General features: G+C 35.7%; 1 protein-coding gene across 1 annotated transcript; it reads left to right on the top strand.

Annotated features, from left to right (window-relative positions):
- The first annotated feature begins 615 nt into the window (after positions 1-615).
- LOC135717122 (solute carrier family 2, facilitated glucose transporter member 4-like) lies at positions 616-20,637 on the top strand. Its single transcript, XM_065239070.1, has 5 exons — positions 616-716; positions 1,286-1,482; positions 11,325-11,418; positions 19,508-19,627; positions 19,694-20,637. Exons 1-5 carry the CDS (start codon positions 677-679, stop codon positions 20,623-20,625), a joined length of 1,383 nt encoding a protein of 460 aa, XP_065095142.1. The 5' UTR covers positions 616-676; the 3' UTR covers positions 20,626-20,637.
- The last annotated feature ends 513 nt before the right edge of the window (positions 20,638-21,150 follow it).

Raw genomic sequence — 21,150 nt, 5'->3', positions numbered from 1 at the left:
GAATTTTATCTAGTTTTGATTTTTAAATTTCTTTAATCAAAACAAAAAGTTCTGCATGTAAATATCAAACAGGTTTCAGTTAACCATAAAAACTACGTGGACAGTAGCTGTACCCCTCACTCCCTCCGTAAACACGCGTAGTCATTTCCGAAACCTCCCGCCTTCACCCTACCTGTCTACGTAGCTTATGGGCAGCCTTTTATGTAGGTATACAAGGCCATATATGTTTTCATTCAGCTTCTTTAATGATGAGTTGCACTCTCAAAATAATGCATCTTTGTCTATAAAGACTGGAGAAAATAAGCTCAGGGCCGATAAATTTAACAGTAGAATAAATCAATAAAGAATTATTTTCCTGAACCAACACACCCAGAGAGTATGTACAAACGAAAGCAAAAAAATTATCGTTAAACAAGAAGTTAGGCAGCCCTAAAGTTATATCTTTAAAATTTATCAACATTTATGTGGTCAATTCATGTGGGTTTATTCAGCTTTTGGCTTCTGAATCACCGACGTGTAACGACGTAAACGTTCTCTCCTGATAGCGATCCGACCACCGCGGTTAATCTTTGCTATGGATTTGCAATAGATAAAGGGATTGCAATCGAAATGTGAAAACGATAAAATGTTACTCGATTTAGTTCCTTGCTGACTGTTTCGAAGCTGCAACGTGAAAATGTCTGGATTGGGGCGGCAACTTGGAGCAGTATTAAGCGGTACGTTTCAACATTAAATTTTGATTACTTGCAATAAGAGCTATCGCTAGATTTAACTTTGAGATTTAACCTTTGCTCTGGTTGAGTACTACTTCGTCGTGCAAGGCCAGTGCTTGGCATGCATGCTTGGTATGCGTAAAACAACTTTCAGTATCATCCTTTCAACAGTTTTAGTGTTCAGTTACTCACTTCACAAGTAGGGAAAATGGATGTAATGTCGGCCTAAATGCCCCTAATTTGGGCCCATACATAAATTCAGCAATCGACTAAATTTTCAATAGCGACCAAAAAATATCCATTAGTACCGTCCCAATGACGCGTTAATCTAGATAAAATGGATAAATAGCTGATTTTTAGCCAACATTAGAGCCATTTCCCCTACATAGAATCACGATTGATGTACATAGTAAGAATAATAACAGTTTGTTTAGAATACGGCTTAATAAGAGTCAGAGCATGATGCAGTTGTGCCCCACCTTACACCTTTCCAACGAACTAAGAGCAATTTTTTTGTCGACAAAATATATGTTTTAAGCATTACAATGTATTTTTGATTTCACGTCTTTTAGGTATACTGCTGGTCTTTTGTGGAGGAATTCATATCGGATGGAGTATTTTCCATTTGTATATGGAAGGAAATAAATGGGCAGTAGGAATCACTATTGATGAGTACCGTTTCGCGATATTATCGTTTTTCACTGGAGTTGGATTTATACTCGTCATACTGACCTTCTCAAAAGAATGGCTTTCGACGCGAATATGGTTGGTAAGTAAAATGAAGGAATCATTACCGTGCTAGTTGTGTAAAACGGGGTCAATTTAATCACTAATATTTCCCATTAAAGGGCAATAATAGCATGCAACAATATATGAAAAAATTAAAATACCTGGACAAACAACAATGAAAAACCTCAGTAATCAAATACACCGTCCTGATCAATTTGGACTAGTTAACTGAATTCAATTCAGATAAATTTGGACGGTACTTCAACGTAAAACGGGGTAACATTGATAGTTATTTAAAGTATATTCTAAATAATATTTACAGCAATGAATGGTTTTCAAATTTTATATTTTTAAAACAAGTACTGAGGATCCAAGAGTCAGTTTGTCAGTAATATGTTTAAATGAAATTAAAGCATTTGTACTATTTTTTAGTTTTGTGACCGAACTTCAGTTTTTTGATTTGGGGTTACTTTGATAATGCTCGATGAATGTAGAAAAATATGGTTGAAACTCAAAAAATTTTGTTCTTTGAATATGAAACTTTGAATGAGTATATAATCAGAAAACATCATAAGCAATAAGATTACCACATTGAATTTGTGATGGCTATATCGGAAATACATTTTATAATTGATGGTTTGATTATTTTATCAAACAGGCGAAAACACGAAAATTGTTTTTTTAATATTTTTGTAAAATAGGTAACACATACTATATAAAAACTATAGACAATATCAACGAAAATACCCTAAGCTACAATATGGAACCAATGTTTCTAATTTGGAAAAAGCACAACGAGTAAACTTAATCTTTACATTATACTATCAAAGTTACCCGCATTATCAAAGATACCCCGTTTTACGGTACCATACTTTGCGGACGCACATATTTTCTCAATTTTGATGAAATGTTACAATAAGTTTGTTATACTTTCTAGTGCATGGAAACAAATGGGGATTTATTTTTTTATTAGCAGAGAAAATTGACCGAACAATCTTAGAATTTTATGAAATTATGCCCACAAGTAGAGTTTATGGTTGAATGAATAAAAACTTCAAAAAGTTCGGGTGGAAAATTTTAGTGTAAGTTTTCGGATTTTTCAGAACATCGCGTTCATAGAGCATCGTGTAGTGAAATGATAAGGAAATTATCTCAGCAATACAATTGGACATTTGCCCTCCCTCAAAACTGTCTACGTAGTTAATGAACAGCCCCTTAGTTGAGCGGGACCCAAGCCTCCTTCCACCCCATCGCTGTGATCCACCTTTAACCGCTGACTTGCTCCTGCTTACTGCAGGACCCAGTGCCACGCCGTCCGAAGCGGTAATGAGCTGAGGCACGGCCGCAGTGCTTTTTTATATCTTTCCAGGTTCAAGCAGAACGATGTGCAACCAAGTGGTACTTGATTATGACGACTGGATTTGGGACAAACGTTTATTTCATGAAAACAGTGATAAAATTATCATTTGTTCATTTTTCAAAAGTTTTTTTTATGAACATTTGGATAAACAGCAGATTTGTAATGTAATATCCTATCGATTAGCGTATTTGGATTATTATTTCATCTATAAATGTCAAAGCTACAAGCGTTCAAAACCTAACACTATTTCGGATCGAATTACCTAAATATACTGGGCCGTTAGCTTTAGGTCAGTTAGCTTCGCGTCAATATATTGATTCGTGTGGGGTTCGCTTAAGAGAGATAGAGAGAGAGAGAGAAAGTACTGAGATAGTTTATTTTTCACGACGTAATTGAAAGAGGACAGTCTTTATACGGAATTTGTCATGCGCTGTTTGGAGTGCGACGTAGATAATGATACAATATTTTTCATCACTGACTTTGCTCTCTCTACGTTGATGCAAGACAGCCCTGGTGCTGTTCATCGCACCAGTTATTGAGAGAGTAGCAAGTCTTTGCAGTCTCCCCAGCTTCCTCTGAGGCGATTTTTCATTAGTTTTCGGCCACCAAACCAATGATGCGTAGGATATTCTGGGTCTTACAATCGTCAAATAAGTCCAGTGGATCATTTTTGACTTTAGGCCCTATTTCCTACCAAAAGTTTTTTTACTTATCCAAAGAGCATTTATTGCCTTATTAACAACCTGCTCTATATGTGAATTCCAGTTAAGTTTACTGCCAAGAATGACTCCCAGATACTTGACTGTTCGTGAAAGTTGCAAAAAAGTCAACATTGTGTTTTTCATGTAGTACTAAGATGCATTATCAAATGCTCCTTTAATATCAATGAACGCTGCTAGTGACATTTTTTTTAATCAAAATTTTTTCTAGTTTTGTAACAAGCGTGTGAAGAGCTGTTACTGTTGATTTACCAGGTTGATATGGAAACTGATATTTACTCAAAGGAATTGCAATCTAGTACGTTGATTTTATATGCTGATCTATTATTTTCTCCGTTATTTTTAGCATAATAAACTGATCGGCCTGAAGGATTTAGAAGAAGTTTTATCTTTTTTATTAGTCTTCGGAATAAATATAACCTTTACTTGACGCCAAGTTATCGGAATATAACTTAATCTTAAGCTTGCTCTAAACAAGCCTGTTAGAATTGGTGGCATAGTTCCTTTTCCTTTCTGAAGTAGTACTTGAAAAATTATGTCCCTACCTGGTGATTTGAAAAGTGCAAAAGAATCGATCGCCCATTCGCCTCGTTTTTCTGTAAAAATTTTATTGGCCAGATTACGAGCGTCTTTCCTGGCAATCTCTAACCCAGTCGATTCGTTCATTGTTGTCTGAACTTCCGTCCTGATTTTTTCAGAGCCAGTTTGCGCTGCACGTGTATTTTGGTCTTCATTTATGTTGGTACTTGAACATGGAAAGTGTGTTTTCATCATTGTTTCTAATGTTTCTTCCACAGATCTAGTAAAAGTTCCGTCTTCATTTTGAAGAGTTCCTAAGCCTGAGAATGATCTTTTGCAAGAATTTTTTGCAATCTGGCAGCAACTGGAGTATTTTCAATGTTTTCACATGTATGCCTCAAGTCCTTCCTTTTAGATCTTCGGATTTCCTTATTACATATAACATGTGAGGGCTTCCCTGTATTGATCCCATTGTCTTGTTATTTTCGCCCGGTTAAATAGCTTACTGGTTTTTTTTCTTCCGAAGTTTATCTAAGGTTTTGCAGGACAGCTGTCGTAATAAACTTATTGGATTAAGCTTGAAAGCTGATTAGTATTTTTCTAGTTCATTGCATGTTTTTAACTCCAACTATAAGCTTTGAGTTGTATTGCTTCCTGCTAGTTTTCCTGGGATATCTTATAGTTTCAAAGATTTGTTGATTAACTTCATAATTAAATATGATTTGCTTATGATCGGACAAAGATACTTAATCAGATTCGTGTCAATTCTTGATTTTGTCAGAAATCGTTGGACTACATAGTGTTAAGTCAAGAACTTCTTGCCTAATTGTGTTTATAAAAGTTAGATCATCCCCCTTATTGCATATATTTATTTCATGTTTTGAGACAAAGTCTAAAAGGCACTCACCTCTGCTGTTGATGTCTGAACTGAACCACAATGTATGATGGGCATTTGCGTCATATTCAAGTATGAATGCTTTATTTTGTTTCTTGCAGTAAGACACAAAATGTGCAACCTCTGGTGGAGGTACATCTCCCACGTGGCCCACGTCTCCAGGAAAGTATGCTGGAGCAACGTGAATTTCCGTTTTTTCCGTGGCTTGTTGGCACCTCCATATGCCTCCATCATGATTGCTGCGATGCCTCTTTTAATAAATTCTGTAATCTGTAGTGAGCCAATTTAAAATCGTTAGTTTCCAACTACTCCTTTAATCTACTACGGCGATTGCACTACTGGATTAAAGGATTACAACATTACTACAATCATGTCTGTCGATGGTATTAGCACAAACGAAGTTACAGACGACTAACTGGCGAAGAAATTAATTAAAATAATGTGGTTCGCTATAATAGAATTTTCTTAGCAGCTTGTGCCATCATCCACCATATGGGATAGTATTTTTGTTTTGGTTTTGCACAAAGTTGATTTTGTGTACAATGATTCTTTGACAGTGTGCAAAGAGTGTATCATTTTGTCATTATTTTATGCATTTCAGTTTTGAGTAGAGTGAAAGAGATAGAACCATATAGAACCAAAACATTCTAGTACATTTGGTGAAAATGCTAGTTCAATCCAATAGTAGTGTTGCCATGTGGTACACTGAAAAATTGCAATATAAGGTTAGTCACCAAAGTTTTCGAGCCGCTCCGTCTGTCACTTCGTTTGTGGTATTAGAGCACCCTCCAAAGGAGGGCCCCTTTGTCAGTGTGGTTTCCTTAGCAACAAAATCAAGAAATGACATCAATACATGCATAGATGAAGAATTATCAACTCATTTTTCTTGTTTCAAGGTCATCATATCAGAGGCGAACCAGCGTTTAGGCTGAAAACCTCTTAAATAAAAAAGGTCATCCTCGGTGGAGCTCCCGAATCTTGTCACTATTAACATGGCATACAGAATAAACAAGGACTAAGATGCGTTTCTTTGCTTACTGAAATATTCCGCTAGTTTGAAGTTGCCAGGTCTTGTGTACGTTGATAGATCTTAGATGAGCTGCCATCCTTGAGTGATTGCTGATTAATTTATAAATAATTTCAATTTGTCGTCCGTTGAACTTAGTATCAGCAAATCTCGCCTTCGGAGCTACATTCATTCATTTTGACTAAAATAATGTTGTTTGGAATTATGGGATCATAAGGTATTACTATGATATTGCGCGTTTCACACCAAATTGGACTAATAAGCGCGTTTTCACTTATTAAAAAGTGCGATAAAACTGCAAGTTTACGTCTAATCGTCTTGGTGTCTTGCGTGCACTTATTTCTTATGATGCAAGCAATAAGTGCTCCGAAGACATCAAAACGATTTGACGGAAACGTGCACTTTTATCACACTTTTTGCATTTGTGGGACAGTCCAGTTTCAGATGCAATCAGCAATATTTTAACAAGAAAAGATTGTAACACAAAGACACATAAAACCTACAAATTTAGAATTGACAGAGTCACAAGGAGCGATTTTCTGATCGCCTCTTCACGAAAAGTGAAGAACGAAGAGTGGGTGAGATGAATGACAAAATCGCTTATTTTCGACTCTCATGTACCAAAATTGGCAATAATACCTGCCAAATACAAACTTCACAATCTTTTCTTGTTGCTTACACAACTAAAACATTATCATAATAATATTTTTTGGTTAAAATGAATGGAAGGCACCCTGGTATGAAGTTGAAAATATCAAAACAGAACTGCACATAAATGGAGCGTCGTATATCATACAAGTTTATATTAGACAAGATGTGAGTTGCCCTAATTTCACGCAGTGCCTAACTCCGCTCATTTTGTAGTATTTTGTGATATATTCTAAATTTATGTTTTCCCATATTGGCGAATAATACATATCTACACAATACAAAATATCCATATTACACAAAATTATCACAACTGCTTGAAACTTTACGGTAATAGCTTAGCTTAGACTGACTGCCCATATCAATGGTTGCTACTCCGTGATTGATCAGTATTAGTGAAATTACACATTGAATCAACTGAATTGGACTGGCAGTGACCATCCATTCTCAATGTACAAGTTTCAGTTAATCCATATTCAATGATCAATAACGGAGCTGGCCAAGTCATTGGGAGTTGGGTGGGAGTAGGGTTGAAATATTATAATGACCTTTGTTGTTTTGGGGACTGTGTTTACCTCCGCTTCCCCAGAAAGGTCACAAGATGGAGATTTTGTTAGTAGGTTAGGTACGATGGATCAGGATTCACCTTGATGGGAGCGTAGTTTTGATACAATGAATTAATTTCCGAAATTGACGCGAATAAGACGTGCGGTCTTTCAATGCCTGGTAGGCAAGCGATACGACCAACCGGTCAGCACTCATAATTATTTCAGTTACCGTGCAGACGTAATTTGTGATTAGCCCTGGTCCCTTTCAAATTGTATCATTATTTGCGTATGGCCCTTATATTTGAAATGACATTTCACATTCATCTAGTGGTGGCCAATTTTCATTCAAATAATCGATTAATCGATTAACGAACCGAAAAGTAAAATATTTGTAATCGGTTATATCATGCCGATATAAACATTAACTTCTTCAGAGGATCTTCGACCATGGTTTCAAACATGTGCTGCACTCTCATTGGTGGAAAAATGACTGCACAGCGAACAAAAAATAATCGATTAATTGTTGATCGAGTAATTAAAAAATGGGACACCTCTGATTTTGATGTCATTGTTTTGATAAAAAAAAGAGCGTAAAATATCATCTCTACTGAGGGGGCAGCAAAACCACAAAATTACCTTGCATACGGGGGGTATTCATTAGATGAAAGGGACCGTGAAAGAGGACACTGAAATCGATAGTTTTTTCTCCTACTGTTTCATCTTAGTATTCTTCTTTGATACGACCCTATCAACTCAACAGCATTGGCGTAGCTAGACAATTTATCTGGAGGGGGGCCTAGATAATTCTGGAGGGGCCTGCCCCCCTGGCACCTCCATTAGCTACGCCAATGCTCAAAAGTAATGTAAAGTAGCCTGGTATGAATCTAACGGTCTTCTACTCTGTAAGCAAACACGGTTGGACCACTCACCGGTTGGTGTTTAATTCACTCGTGTTTAATTCAGTTACCATGGGACGTAATTTGTGATTAATCCCGGTCCCTTTCAAATTATATCATTATTTATGTATGGCCCTTATATTTGAAATGACGTTTCACATTCATCTAGTGATGGCCGATTTTCGATTAATCGATTATCGAACCGAAAAGTAAAATATATGTAATCGGTTATATCAACAATCAATACGAAACTAACGTTTTTAAATTGGCTCACTACTTGACTAGCCTATTGGTCCCAAGCAAATCGACTAACGTACCCCATTCTAGTATAAATTCCAGTACTACACTACACAGAAAAAAATTCTGAATTTTAACTATCGCGTAAAATCTCCCTTCGTTTAATTTTGAGCTATACTTGGCATAAAGAGCGAAATCGTTTTTAAGCTTGCATACAATATTGCTAATCTATGCGATATTGCGCTTTAATTTACACGAAATATCGCGTAAATGTATGCCAAATCTAGCGTTAATTTTATGTGCGCTATATCTCGCAGAAATTTACATGAATTTTTCGAACGGTGTTTGACAGATAAAATGAGAGATTAGTGGATTTTCCTATGTTTCGTTGGGTGAATCGGTAAGCTTGGGACCGAAGATAGTACCAGACCTGAGCCAAAAAGTTGAGCTCGTTTCTTCGGGACCTTCTGGTCTTAGAGTTACTTCTATGGTTATATCATGCCGATATACGCATTAACTTCTCCAGAGGATCATCGACCATGGTTTCAAACATGTGCTGCACTCTCATTGGTGGAAAAATGACTGCACAGCGAACAAAAAATAATCGATTAGTTGTTGATCGAGTAATTGAAAAATGGGACACCTCTGATTTTGATGTCATTGTTTTGATAAAAAAAGAGCGCAAAATATCATCTTTACTGAGGGTAGGGCTACCATATGGTATCCTAAAGGAGGACATATCCTCCTTTTTAAACAATTTCTCTACATCCTCCTTTTGCCCGAAAATGCCCTCCTTTTTAATAATTGCATTTTTTTCCACTAACATATTTATAAAACTTTTTTCAAATAGCGTTGTTTGCAGAGCATATTTGTTTAATTAAATCGCAACCTCATCTTATATAGCAAATGCCATTCGACAGTGGGATCAGGTATATACTACAGCTGTCAACCCCCCTACATTTAGGCTGTGGTTCATTTGGTGAATTTTCACTTCAATTTGCCAGATGTAAAATTTTAAAATAAACCTGCTATTCTACCAGACTTATTTCTGACAGACCAGGGATCAGTTTTGACAAACAATTCTTCGAAATCCGGATGATCAACAACAGAGAGATTTTCTAACATTATAATTTATTTTCGAGTGTCAAATTCAAGTGAAAATTCACCAAATCTCGATTGTAAACAATGCATTTGATTGTCGATCTGGCGTAACTGGTAGCTTGCCCACGCATACTAACACTACCATCAAATAGGGGAAAATTTCCTCTACCTGATAGTGAAGTTAGAGCCTTAAGCAAACCCCACACGCATCAATATATTGACGCGAAGGGGAATTATTGACAATAATATTGATGATGTGAATTCAGAAATATTGTCAATCTCGATATATTGACGTCAATATAGAATGTATTGACAATACGATTATTGTCAATAAAAGTAATCGTGTAGGGTCCACTTTATACCCCGTTCACATTACAGCCTATATCACGTAATATAGGCTGTCTTGCAATGAGCACTCATACATAGGATTTCCAGTGAAAACTAGATGTATGAGTGCTCATTGCAAGACAGCGTATATCACGTGATATACGCTGTCTTGCGATGAGCACTTATACATCTAGTTTTCACTGGAAATCCTATGTATGAGTGCTCATTGCAAGGCAGTCTATATTACGTGATATAGGCTGTAATGTGAACGGGGTATAAAATGTAAGTGAAAATTTACCTCATGGAACACAGCAATCCAACATGTGTTCGATTTTGACGTTCTGTTTCTATGGGATTATAGGTAGGTATTGGTTTAGAGTCCTATGCTGAATCAATGGTAAAAAACAGGTTGCTTAAATGTTCCTTTTCATGTTGGTTTCAATCAGCGATGACATGTATCCTGATTTTTGTACATGATTAAAGTTGGAATGTTTTAAAGCTGTAAAACTGCTATTTCATGCATTTCATGCCTCGGATCGATAGTCGGTTTTTCAAGTGATATCTATACCCTTCTTTGTAAGAAGGGTAAAAAGATCACCCCTTAACTGCAACGCACTCACAACATCAACTTATTATCAGCGTCTGGTAGCGATCTAGATAGAAGCTTCCCGGCACACCCTCTGCACGATACGATCAACACATCTTCCATATCACCATCACTCCCGCCCAGCTCAAACGCTGCAAGATCGAATGTACTTTTCGGTATCTTTTCTACTTCGAACACACCACACTCGTTCAGTCAAAAAAAAACAAGTAAAAAAAAAACAAAAAAAAACACAAAAAAAAAATATGAGAGTAGCACACAATGCACTATTGCAGTTGTAATTCCGGTAAAAAACGTTTGCAAAAAATTAATCAATTAGGTTAAATGGAACTACAGCGCCCTGGGCCCGGAATTAATATAATCCGATCCCGGTTCACAATATTACAACCAAAAAGCTCACTAGAGAACAAAACTAATTTAATCAAATCATCACACGCGAGAACATACAACCGCTCTGCTCGGCTGCCCTCACAGCACCGCTAATAAAATTATATCACCGTTCCACAAAAACAACCGAAAAACTTATAACCCACTCGAGAACAAATTGTATTCGAAAAACTAAATAAATTATATTATTGCGTGCCATGCCCGGTGCTAACACAAAACACAACCGATCAGCTTTTCGTACCAGTTTTTTGCGTAAAATTTTCCGGTAATATACAGCCAAAAATAAATTTTAATATTACATCCAATATCCAATGTCGAAAATCTCATGTAATTTTTATGCCCACAAAAATAAACAAATGCAGTAGAAGCAGCGTAATGTCAGTTCATGTATGTCATTCCCTATATTAATAATTTTGTCCTTTTTGGCAAGTATAATTACACCATATTTTCGACACGATTGAGGTGCATCCACTTTGATGTGATATCGAAATTAATCTTTTGCTGTGTACATATGCAAAAACTGAAGACATAACATTCAAATTTTGGTTCCCGTCATGAATGGGATAATCTTTTATTTTAATTGATTTAAAATTATGCATTAATTCTCCTTTCAGATGATGTCTTCATTTTTCTTCCTGATTAATGGAATATTCTTCATAGCTATGCCAGTTGACTATCCAGCTACCGTTGCAACACGCATTATTGCAGGTGAGTGTGATTTTTTTATATGATATAGTGGCGGTTCTTCTTTTCGTTTCTACACCGAATTGGTAAATGTAAGATTCTATTGCAGATTTGTATAAAAGGTATACAGAATTTGTAATACATCACCGAAATAAAAAAAATGTTATGTAGTCTTCGGAAGGTTTTTTAAATAATGGTGTAAAGTTTATCCACGCAATGAATACCAAAATAACAAAATCGGATCTTTCAGTTTTTTGACAATAATACCTAAAAGAGTTATTGAATTGGTATTAGAAGACCTTCAAAATAACAAATTATGGTATTCTGGCATCTAAAAAGCGTATGTTATACGTTTGTTATTGTAATAACTAAATTATTTATTAGTTCGTTATTCATAGAATATTTTTGAGGTATTATTTTTGGTATTTTACCTCATATGTCAGCCTCACTAATACCATGTTTAGGTTACCAGTAATGATGATGATGATGATGATAATGATGGTCCCACCTCTTACCCCTGCAAAGGTTTGAGCTGGACGATTTATCTATAAGATAATTAAATATGACATTTTAACCAGGTTGGCAAACAAAATCGAACTTTAACCAGGTTGGCAAACAAAATCGAGTTAGTGAACAATCAACAAAGCAAATTACACTAGCAACCCCGCAATCTGATGCTATCATAATTTTCAGCAATGTCAGGAATGCTCACGAACCCCCAACATTTGCCAGAAAACTTACTACTAACTCAACTCTTCCAAATAAATTTCCAAAATTGCTTTTTTTTTATCAAATATTAAATTCAGTCCTCTATATCCGTAATACGCGCGCGAGGCTCAAACCTTTGTACACTACTTTTTGTAAATTAATCTACTATTAAATCAAATATTAAAATTCCATCATCACCATCGTGGCGAACAGAAATAGTTTAATAGTTTTTGCAGTGCTACAATAATTATTAAAAAAAGTCGTTATGATAGCTATCCATATAAAATAATCCGTTATAGATAACTTCGTAAAGATACATAATTTGTCAATTCATAAAAAAATCACTGTATAACTGTTCAAAAGACAGTTTTAACGTGTGAAATGCAATGTCTTTTAAATTCTGTAGGTGTTGCTGAACGTTTGATATGTCTAGGCATCGAATTGAAAACATTTATTCCTTTATAATATAATGAATTTTGTGAAGCACAAACCAAGAAATGTGGTGTTCTTATTTCAACCGCGTTTCTAGTATTATATCTATGAAAGTCACTTCCTCTTTCAATTCGATCACACAAATATCGAGGCAGCAAACCGTTAACTACTTTAAAAATGAACACCATAGTCAAATATACAATTCACCGACAACCATTGTAAGGCGTCTAGCATCAAAGTTGAGGAAGTGAATTTATTACATCTCAAAATCAAACGCATTATTTTATTCTGCAAGCGCTGTAATTTCGATATCTGTGTTGCATTGCCAGAAATAAAATGGAAGGGCAAAAGTCAAGATGAGGAGAGATGATTGATTTGTATAGCTGTATTTTACTGGCAATAGTTAAATCGTTTTTCAGTCGACATAGAATTCCATACTTCTTGGCAATTTTCTTGATGACATTGTCAACGTGAGAGTTGAACTTCAGTGTGTATTCAATTTCAACTGCTTATACTTCAACCATCTACTTAGAGAACGCAAATCTTCATTCAAGTGTAAAACGGCATCATCTAAATCCTTAGCTGCAATGAATAACGCAGTATCATCTGCAAAAAGATTAATGTCGCAAAATCTTAAAACACGTCGCAAGCCATTAATATACATAATAAATAGCAGGGACCCTAATACACTTCCCTGAGGCACTCCAAGGTTATTCCCCACGGGACTGGAAACAGAATCATTAAAAACAGTCCGTTGAGTTCTATCAGACACATAGCTGTCAAACCATTTATATGCAGTACTCGTAATTCCAAAGCGCTTGATTGATCTTAACAATAAGGCCTACAAATTGTTTCTAAAGCGCGTTTAAGATCCAAAAAAACAGCAACAATCGTATCTTTACACTCCAAGTTATTTTTCCACAAGAATGACCTTCTCGATATCCCGATTGTTCTGGTATCAACAAACTATTACTATTTAAATACTCCAACAGCTGGCCTTTAACAACAAGTTCTAATATTTTCTCTAATGTGTGCAACATGTTGATGGGACAAAACTCTTCGGCTTTAATCGTTCCAGCAACTTTTTGAATAGGCACCACTAAGGATTCCTTCCAAATTTGTGGCACATGTCCAGTTTGTAATGATTCATTAATAAGGTCCAGCAAGATGTGGCCAATGACATGAAAGCAATCTTGAATAACTCTAGCATTAACATTATCTACTCCAGCCGATTTTCCTGATGAAAAACAAATAACTCTGAGTTCATCTAATGTAATTGGGTGAAAAATTTCAAATCTACAACTACTATTAACTGGCTGTTTTATTTCGTCAGGTTCATCGACCAATTCAATGGATTGATTAATCAATGAAACACTGTCTACAAAATAATCATTAAACTTAGCTGCAATTACTTGTTCTGACTGTTCTAACGTGCCATTAAAAGTTGTGGACCGCGGTTTGCAATTACTAGGTTTTAATAAAGATTTCATAATTTTCCATAACTCTTTGCTGTTGTTTTGATTCTGATCAATCTTCATTTGAACATATTCACAACGAGTTTTCTTTATCGATTGTGAATACTTATTACGCGCGATTGTGTACCTATTCCAATGATTGTCATTATTTGATCTACAAAACTTTTTGTACCATTTGTCCCTTTTCCGTTTAAGACGCAAAAGATTCAAATTGTACCAGCAGTTATGCTATGTTCATACCTGAATTTAGTATTAATAAGTTATTTTTTCCTGCTCGGGTAGCCATCATGGTTGGGATTGACAAAGACCTTAAATATGTTTGTGGAAAATACATGCGCTTTTAAGGAATACTTTATACTGTAAGCTGATATTACTTACGTTATTATTTTTCTCGATGTTAAAACCGGTTAAAACAGGTTTTTCATTTGGAGTAAGGGTTTAAAAATGCAATAACTCAGAAAAATCAACCAAAAAATGTACTCACGACCGCCGTTCCAAACAAAAGCGTTTTCTTCTATTTGTGCCAAATGAAAAACATAAAGCAACCATAAGCGAAACACGTAAGCGTTGTACAAGTTGCTTACATTTTTTTTCGTAATGTTTTGTACTAGTTTAATATAGTCTCGAATAGTTCATCAACCGTAACCAAATGTAGCTGGAACATACCAGAAACTGTAACAAGTAGTGTTTATTACATTCAGTAAACCATATCAAAACTAGTTTGTATAAAGTTAACATAGCTAGTAAGGTGTCAGTAAAGTTTTAACTGTTCTAGAAATGATTATTTTCTATGCGGGTACTTGACTAGCTTATTGGTCACAAGCAAATCGATTAACGTACCCCATTCTAGTCGAAATTCTAGTTCTACACTATGTTTGTTTTGATTCGCTATGAAAGTTTGAGAGATAAAATGAGGGGTTCGTGGATTTGCAACAGCATATATGCTGACGGCCACATCATTTTCATGCACGAGCATTCAACTTATCAATGAAAAGAAAAGAAAAATTAACTATGTTTCGAGGGGTGCATCAATTAGCTTGGGACCGAAGATAGTACCAGAGCTGAGCCAAAAAGTTGGACACGTTTCTTCGGGACCTTCTGGTCTTAGAGTTACCTCTATGTTAGTACCGTTAAAAGCTCGCAGGCAAGCGTCGAATGGATTGTTGAAACCGTAACCACCAGTCCAATTACTGAATGTTTTGGTGCCTAGCACGCAAGGTTTTCGAGTCAATCAGCATACAGCGTGCAGTGTAATCAAGCAGATTTAACGGGTCATTCCATGGAAGATTACGCAGTGCGAATCGATTGAAAAGTTTCTAAATTATTTCGATGTTGATGATCAGCGAAGCGTGCTAATGTTTTCAGACGGAGGCCGCATATTCCAGGATACTACACAGTTAAAATTATTCTGTAGTTTTACATTAATTATCATCCACATAAAAAGAGCATGCAAATTACTCTAAATTAAATTTACATGCTTTGAAAATTAAAACATGTAAGATTATAGTTCAATTGGGTTCTTCTTTAAGGGGGTATTCCCGATCTTTTTTTTCAAAAAATCAAATTTTTTTTTTCACGTTTTTTTGTACTTTAGACTATATACTTTCATCCCCCCAAGCCGTTTTCCGATCAGCGAATTCGGTGTCCAGGCATAGCTGACTAATGGTAAGAACCCCCAAATGTTTTTAACTAAAGTCAAAACTTTAAACGCGTTTTTCTCGAAACCACATTTTTTTATCGGGCGAAGATTTTTCTCAGAAACTATAGGAGATATTGACTTGAATCTTTGCGCATTTTGTTCCTTATTAAATTCTTTGGAGCTTCTCCCACTTTCAGCCAAAAATATTAACATTTAACATTGTTTGAAGCACCTTAAAGCTGCAAAAAAGCGGGCTAAAAATCGCCTGTTTTTTCATATGGCCGCCATTTTGTTAATTTGCAAGATTTTTTGCTGCCAACGGGAGAAGCTCCAGAGAATCTTATGCAGATTATAATTTCATCACGAAATCTGTTTCAGATGAAGCCGTTCCAGAGAAAAGTCTTCGCCCGTCCAGGCGTTTGCGGCGAACAGGGGTCTGTTTGCCGCCATTTTGTGACGTCAATAATGTCTTTTTTTATGTCGAAAAAAAATTATTTGTAAACTTTAATGTTCAATAAACAAGAATCCCAAAGAGTTAGGCGCATTACTATTCATTTTCCTTGAAAAAAAATTAATTGAAAAACAGGCCGAAAAAAGGCAAAAGATTGGGAATACCCCCTTAAGCGTATTGAGGTAAATGCATAATCGTGACCTGCATTAAAAATGGAACCCAAACCCAAAATTCATCAATTTTGGTACACTGGAACTATTTTAAATAAGCGCGATTACATTTGCAAAAATCACCTTATAAGCACCCCTCTGTGTCACTTTGTATGGGAGCGAGCTGTCAGTTTGTTAGTTTAGTGTCAAACAGTGAAGTTATTATTTTGCTTTAAATCTTGATTTAAAAATCGAGATGGAAGTATGTGGGTTCGAAAAAAATATCGCTGTGCTCAGAAAACAAAGCTCTTTCAGATGATGTATAAAAAACGATACATTTTTCAAAATTAAAGAACCCAATTGGGTTGTTAAGTAAATACATATTCGTTATCTGCATGAAAAATGGAATCGAAATCCAAAATTTCATCAATTTTGGTACACTGGAACTGTTTTAAATAACCAACCCGGACAAGGTCAACACGGAGGTCTACATCGGGATTTTAAATAAGTATGTTCTTCCGCGGATCAATGAAAAGTACGGTCCGAAGCCAAATGTTGTATTTCAACAAGATGGGGCTCCGTGCCACATCTCGAACCGCACTCAGAAGTGGTTGCAGGAACATCTTCCGTTCTGGTCGAAGGATTTGTGGCCGCCGATCTTAATCCGCTGGATTACTCAATATGGCGCGTCATGAAGGCCAAGGCCTGTTCTAAACGCCACCCGAGTACAGCAAGCCTCAGACAAATATTGACCCGTACCTGGAGAGAAATGTATCCAGACTCATTATTAAAACCTGCCGTGCATTCCGGAATCGTATGGAGTCCGTAATTGCAGCAAGTGGAAACTCGATCGATGATTAACATAGTTTAAGATTCTGAGAAACATCCCCCTCTTGAATAAATAAAAAAACTCGAAAACGAAATTTTTGAGAATTTTTTTAATTTTGACATTGCTTAATGGTGCAAACATTATCACGCATACGGTATAGGACCAACGTAACAATATTGCTGTAGCTATTTTGTAATAATTTTGTGTTTTATTGTACCACGTTACACTATATAGCATTACATTACATCTTTCAAAATAACGCTAGTTCTAAACACGGTAACACACATTTCAGGTCATTCAAGACTTAATGGGACTTGCTGCATCTTTATTGGCATCTAAGTCTAGGTCTTGGAAACCCCATCACATATTTGCATTTTAAACAATTTAATTTATTGTAGCGCATTCTGTAACGACGTCCAAAAAAAGCAGGAAGCAGCAATACATTCATCATTGACATACAAATGTATTTTTATTACTTAATATTACAGTGCTTTCCCATTTTTGGCAACATGACCTCATCAGTTATTTTTATCTCCAGTTGTGTAGTAAGGCTTTTTGAATAAATGTTAACACATTACCAGCCTTCTCTGATCCCTAAATAAAGATTAATTAATGTCGTAAATTGAAATAAGTGTTCGACGAATTTTATAAAAAGTGAAGAAATAAAAAAATTCGTGTTGCCATAAACGGGAAGGCACTTTATAATGTATTTGTATATTTCATATATACTAAACATACTACATTACATTTATTAAATACTGCGTTGCGAGAAAGCATCAGGGTAGCATTCAAGCTGGAACTAGACGATGGAGTGGTGTGACAACCGGAGTTTGGAGGGATGAACACTCTCATTTTTATTATCCTACGTATTCGATTGTGATGGTATGAATTCTACTCCAAGAATTTCAGTGAGACTGACGTGCCCTTCTTAACAAACCATCCCATGGGAATCTTAATAAGTATTGCGAACTATGTTATTCGATTTGTTGGATCGTATCGTTGAAAGGAGATTCCCACCTTTCCGTCGCGTAAGTGTCTCTGTTTACGGGTTCGCCCCTCCGCTTTTGGTGAATTCAGATCGTGGGCTATCGATTTGAATTGCTATTGAGTGAAGCCGCATACAAGACAAGATCTTCGAAGATATACGTACATACATACATTATAATTGACATACTTTTAAGTTTTTAACTTTTGAACTTTGGAAATGTATTTGTATGTTTGTATAATCTCGTTAAATTTATGACATCTAATTAATGTAAAAATATCATGTAATTCAATGATCACGAATTAGCGCGTTGGGTGCTGTGGTCCACCCACCGGTATTTCTCGACTAACCTCCAACCAATTCTAGCTGATTTTCTATAGTTTACTAGTATATGGTTGACACAAATCCAGGGGGCTAATACTGAACCACATTTTGAAACCTTCATGTTGATGGAATATCGAAGCAACTTGTTAATTTTTCTATTGAATCAGAATAAGCCTCTGTACCAAAACTTCTAATCCCATAGGTACCGGAACGTTAAAAACGAAGACATGTTGGATTCAAACTGAATGTAGGGAGTTTGACAGCTGTAGAATACCCCTGCACTAATCTTACACCCTTATCAGCTCAACAAGACAGCTGTAAAATAGCGGTGGGTGGACCACACTACCTACCGCTCTATTCGGGGGATTCCTGTACTAAGAAAAGATATGAGCGATTCTCGCTGAAACCTGCCGACTAGGTTTTCGAGGTTCTAAAATATTGCATGATTCAAATTAATATATCTCTAAAAATTCTTCCATAAAATGCTAATGTTGGCATACCATTAAAAAGGGAAACTTCAGGGCTTGAATGGCATGTTTTGGATTTTTGGCGCCATATTGGGGTTTTTGGAACACATTAGTTTTTCATAAGCTTATTTTCCATCAATTTATATACTAAGCACGCTTTTTGAAAGTTGAGATTTTTTTCCTATAAGATACACATCAAATTATGATGGAGAAATATGTTCATCGTATGGAACTAGAAGAAAAATAAAGAAGAGGTCATTTGACCCCATACATTTTTTTCTGTTTCCTTGAGCTGAGAGGTTAGCTTATAAAAACTTAATTTTTTCGTTAAAATTCAATATGCAATCATGAAGTTTTTTGCCAGAATTTTTTAGATATATCGTTTTAAATTTCCTGAAAAAGATTTTTTTTTTCCTATAACATGGTCTCAGACGACATTTCGATTGGAAGTGATGATTTCGAGTTATCGAGTTCGAGTTAAAGAATATTGAATACGCCAAATTGTTTTTTTACAAGATGCAAAATGACTATAACAAACAATTATGCAAATTTTCATGCAAATCAGAGAAGATCGAGTAAGAAATTCAATGTTTTTTGTTGCAATTTTGCCTGGAATTAATCCGTACTTATTTACCATTCTTAACATACTTTCAGGTTTTGGCCATGGAATTGCACATCTCGTTATGTCAATATACATCGGAGAAATGGCTTCGAAACATTTGAGAGGAAAATTAATCACATTTCTCACAGCATCTATAGTAGCAGGCATAGCAGGTAATATACATAACAACCATTATTGATCAGTTGAACCTAATAATTATTTTTACTTTATGTTTCTAGTATTTACTGTTATATCCATGGTTACAACAAATATGGTGTACATAATTGAACCTGAGATGCATCCAAACAGAGCATTAGGGATCATTATATTACCAATAAGCTTAGCAGCATTTATATTGGCCTTTTTCCTCACAATTGAATCACCTATTTACACGCTGTTAATTACCAAGGACGAAACAACTGCACAAAAGGATCTGTTGAAGTTAAGAGGTCAAGCGTTGGAAACAACTGATACTACTCAAGAATTTAATGACATGAAATTACTGGTAGCAGAAAGTAATATGCTTTCAAAAATATTCGTTACTGAAGGCAACTTCAAACCGTTCCAGTTGGTATTAACATTGAAACTTGCCAACTTATTGTTTTTCGGCTATTCGATGAATATGGCGAAAATGGTTTTCATGTCGCAAATGTTCACTTTAACCATCACGAGTCACAATTGGGCACCTCCGATTCAAATGCTCAGCAAAATGGTAGCTGCTTTGGTTGCAATTTTCATAATCGACATTCTACCTCGTCGATTCCAGTATGCCATTTCGTCAACGGTTACTGGAGCGTTCCTTCTAGCGTTTGGTATAGTGCTTGCAACTCACGATATTCTCGAACCGTGGATTGCTCCTTTTCTATACATTACCGCCGAAGTTTTCAACGCGTTTGGAATGCTTCCGGTTTCTGAAATATTGCTTTCTGAAGCCTTCCCCCCGAAAAAGAAGGTTCTTTCGGTAGCTTCGGTTCTTATTTGTGAATATGTGGGACATATGGTGGTTTACATCATATATTTCAACGTACCAAGCAATCTTCAGAGTACATACATAAAAACGATTGTTTTTGGAAGTGTCATATTACTGAAGTGCTTAATCGGTGTTTTAGTCATACCTGATACACGGAACAGCACGCCTCGCGAAGCAGTTCAATTACTATCAAAACATTGAATGATTTATAACTATCAAGGGCCTGATTTCAATTATTTTAAGTTTATGAATGTATTCAAACAATATAATTTCAGAACTTCTGGTCTGTCGGACATTAAATAAAAATGGAAAACAAAAATAACTGCTGGTTTTAGAATGTGTGTTCAAATCAATGATTAATAATGCAATCTAAAAAAGAGGACGACAGAAAGGGGGTTTTAAGTTGTTTATGTTTTCGATATTTTTACATTCCAATACACCAAAACATATAAATAAAAAGATCAAATGCGTTTGTACTACAGTCTTATCCAAATAGAATAAAAAGAATGTCCATATCTGACTACTGCTAGTAAATTAAAAAAAATACGCCTTTTTTAACTTTACTTGAAAAACTTTGATGGGTGAATTCTGATGAATGTGGGTGTCTGTTAATATAATAAAATTCCTGTACACTCAAGTTATTTTAACACGTTTTTTTTGCATTGTGTTTTTTACACGGTTGGGGCCGCAATTCACACTGTATGAGTTTAACAATTTTTAGATGAT

Source organism: Ochlerotatus camptorhynchus, unplaced genomic scaffold, assembly GCF_037179485.1.
Source record: "Ochlerotatus camptorhynchus isolate MF236.1 unplaced genomic scaffold, CSIRO-AGI_Acam_v1.1 ptg000047l, whole genome shotgun sequence".
Taxonomy (NCBI): Eukaryota; Metazoa; Arthropoda; class Insecta; order Diptera; family Culicidae; genus Ochlerotatus; species Ochlerotatus camptorhynchus.
Note: the sequence above shows the minus strand (reverse complement) of the source record. Positions and strands in the feature narration are given on the sequence as shown.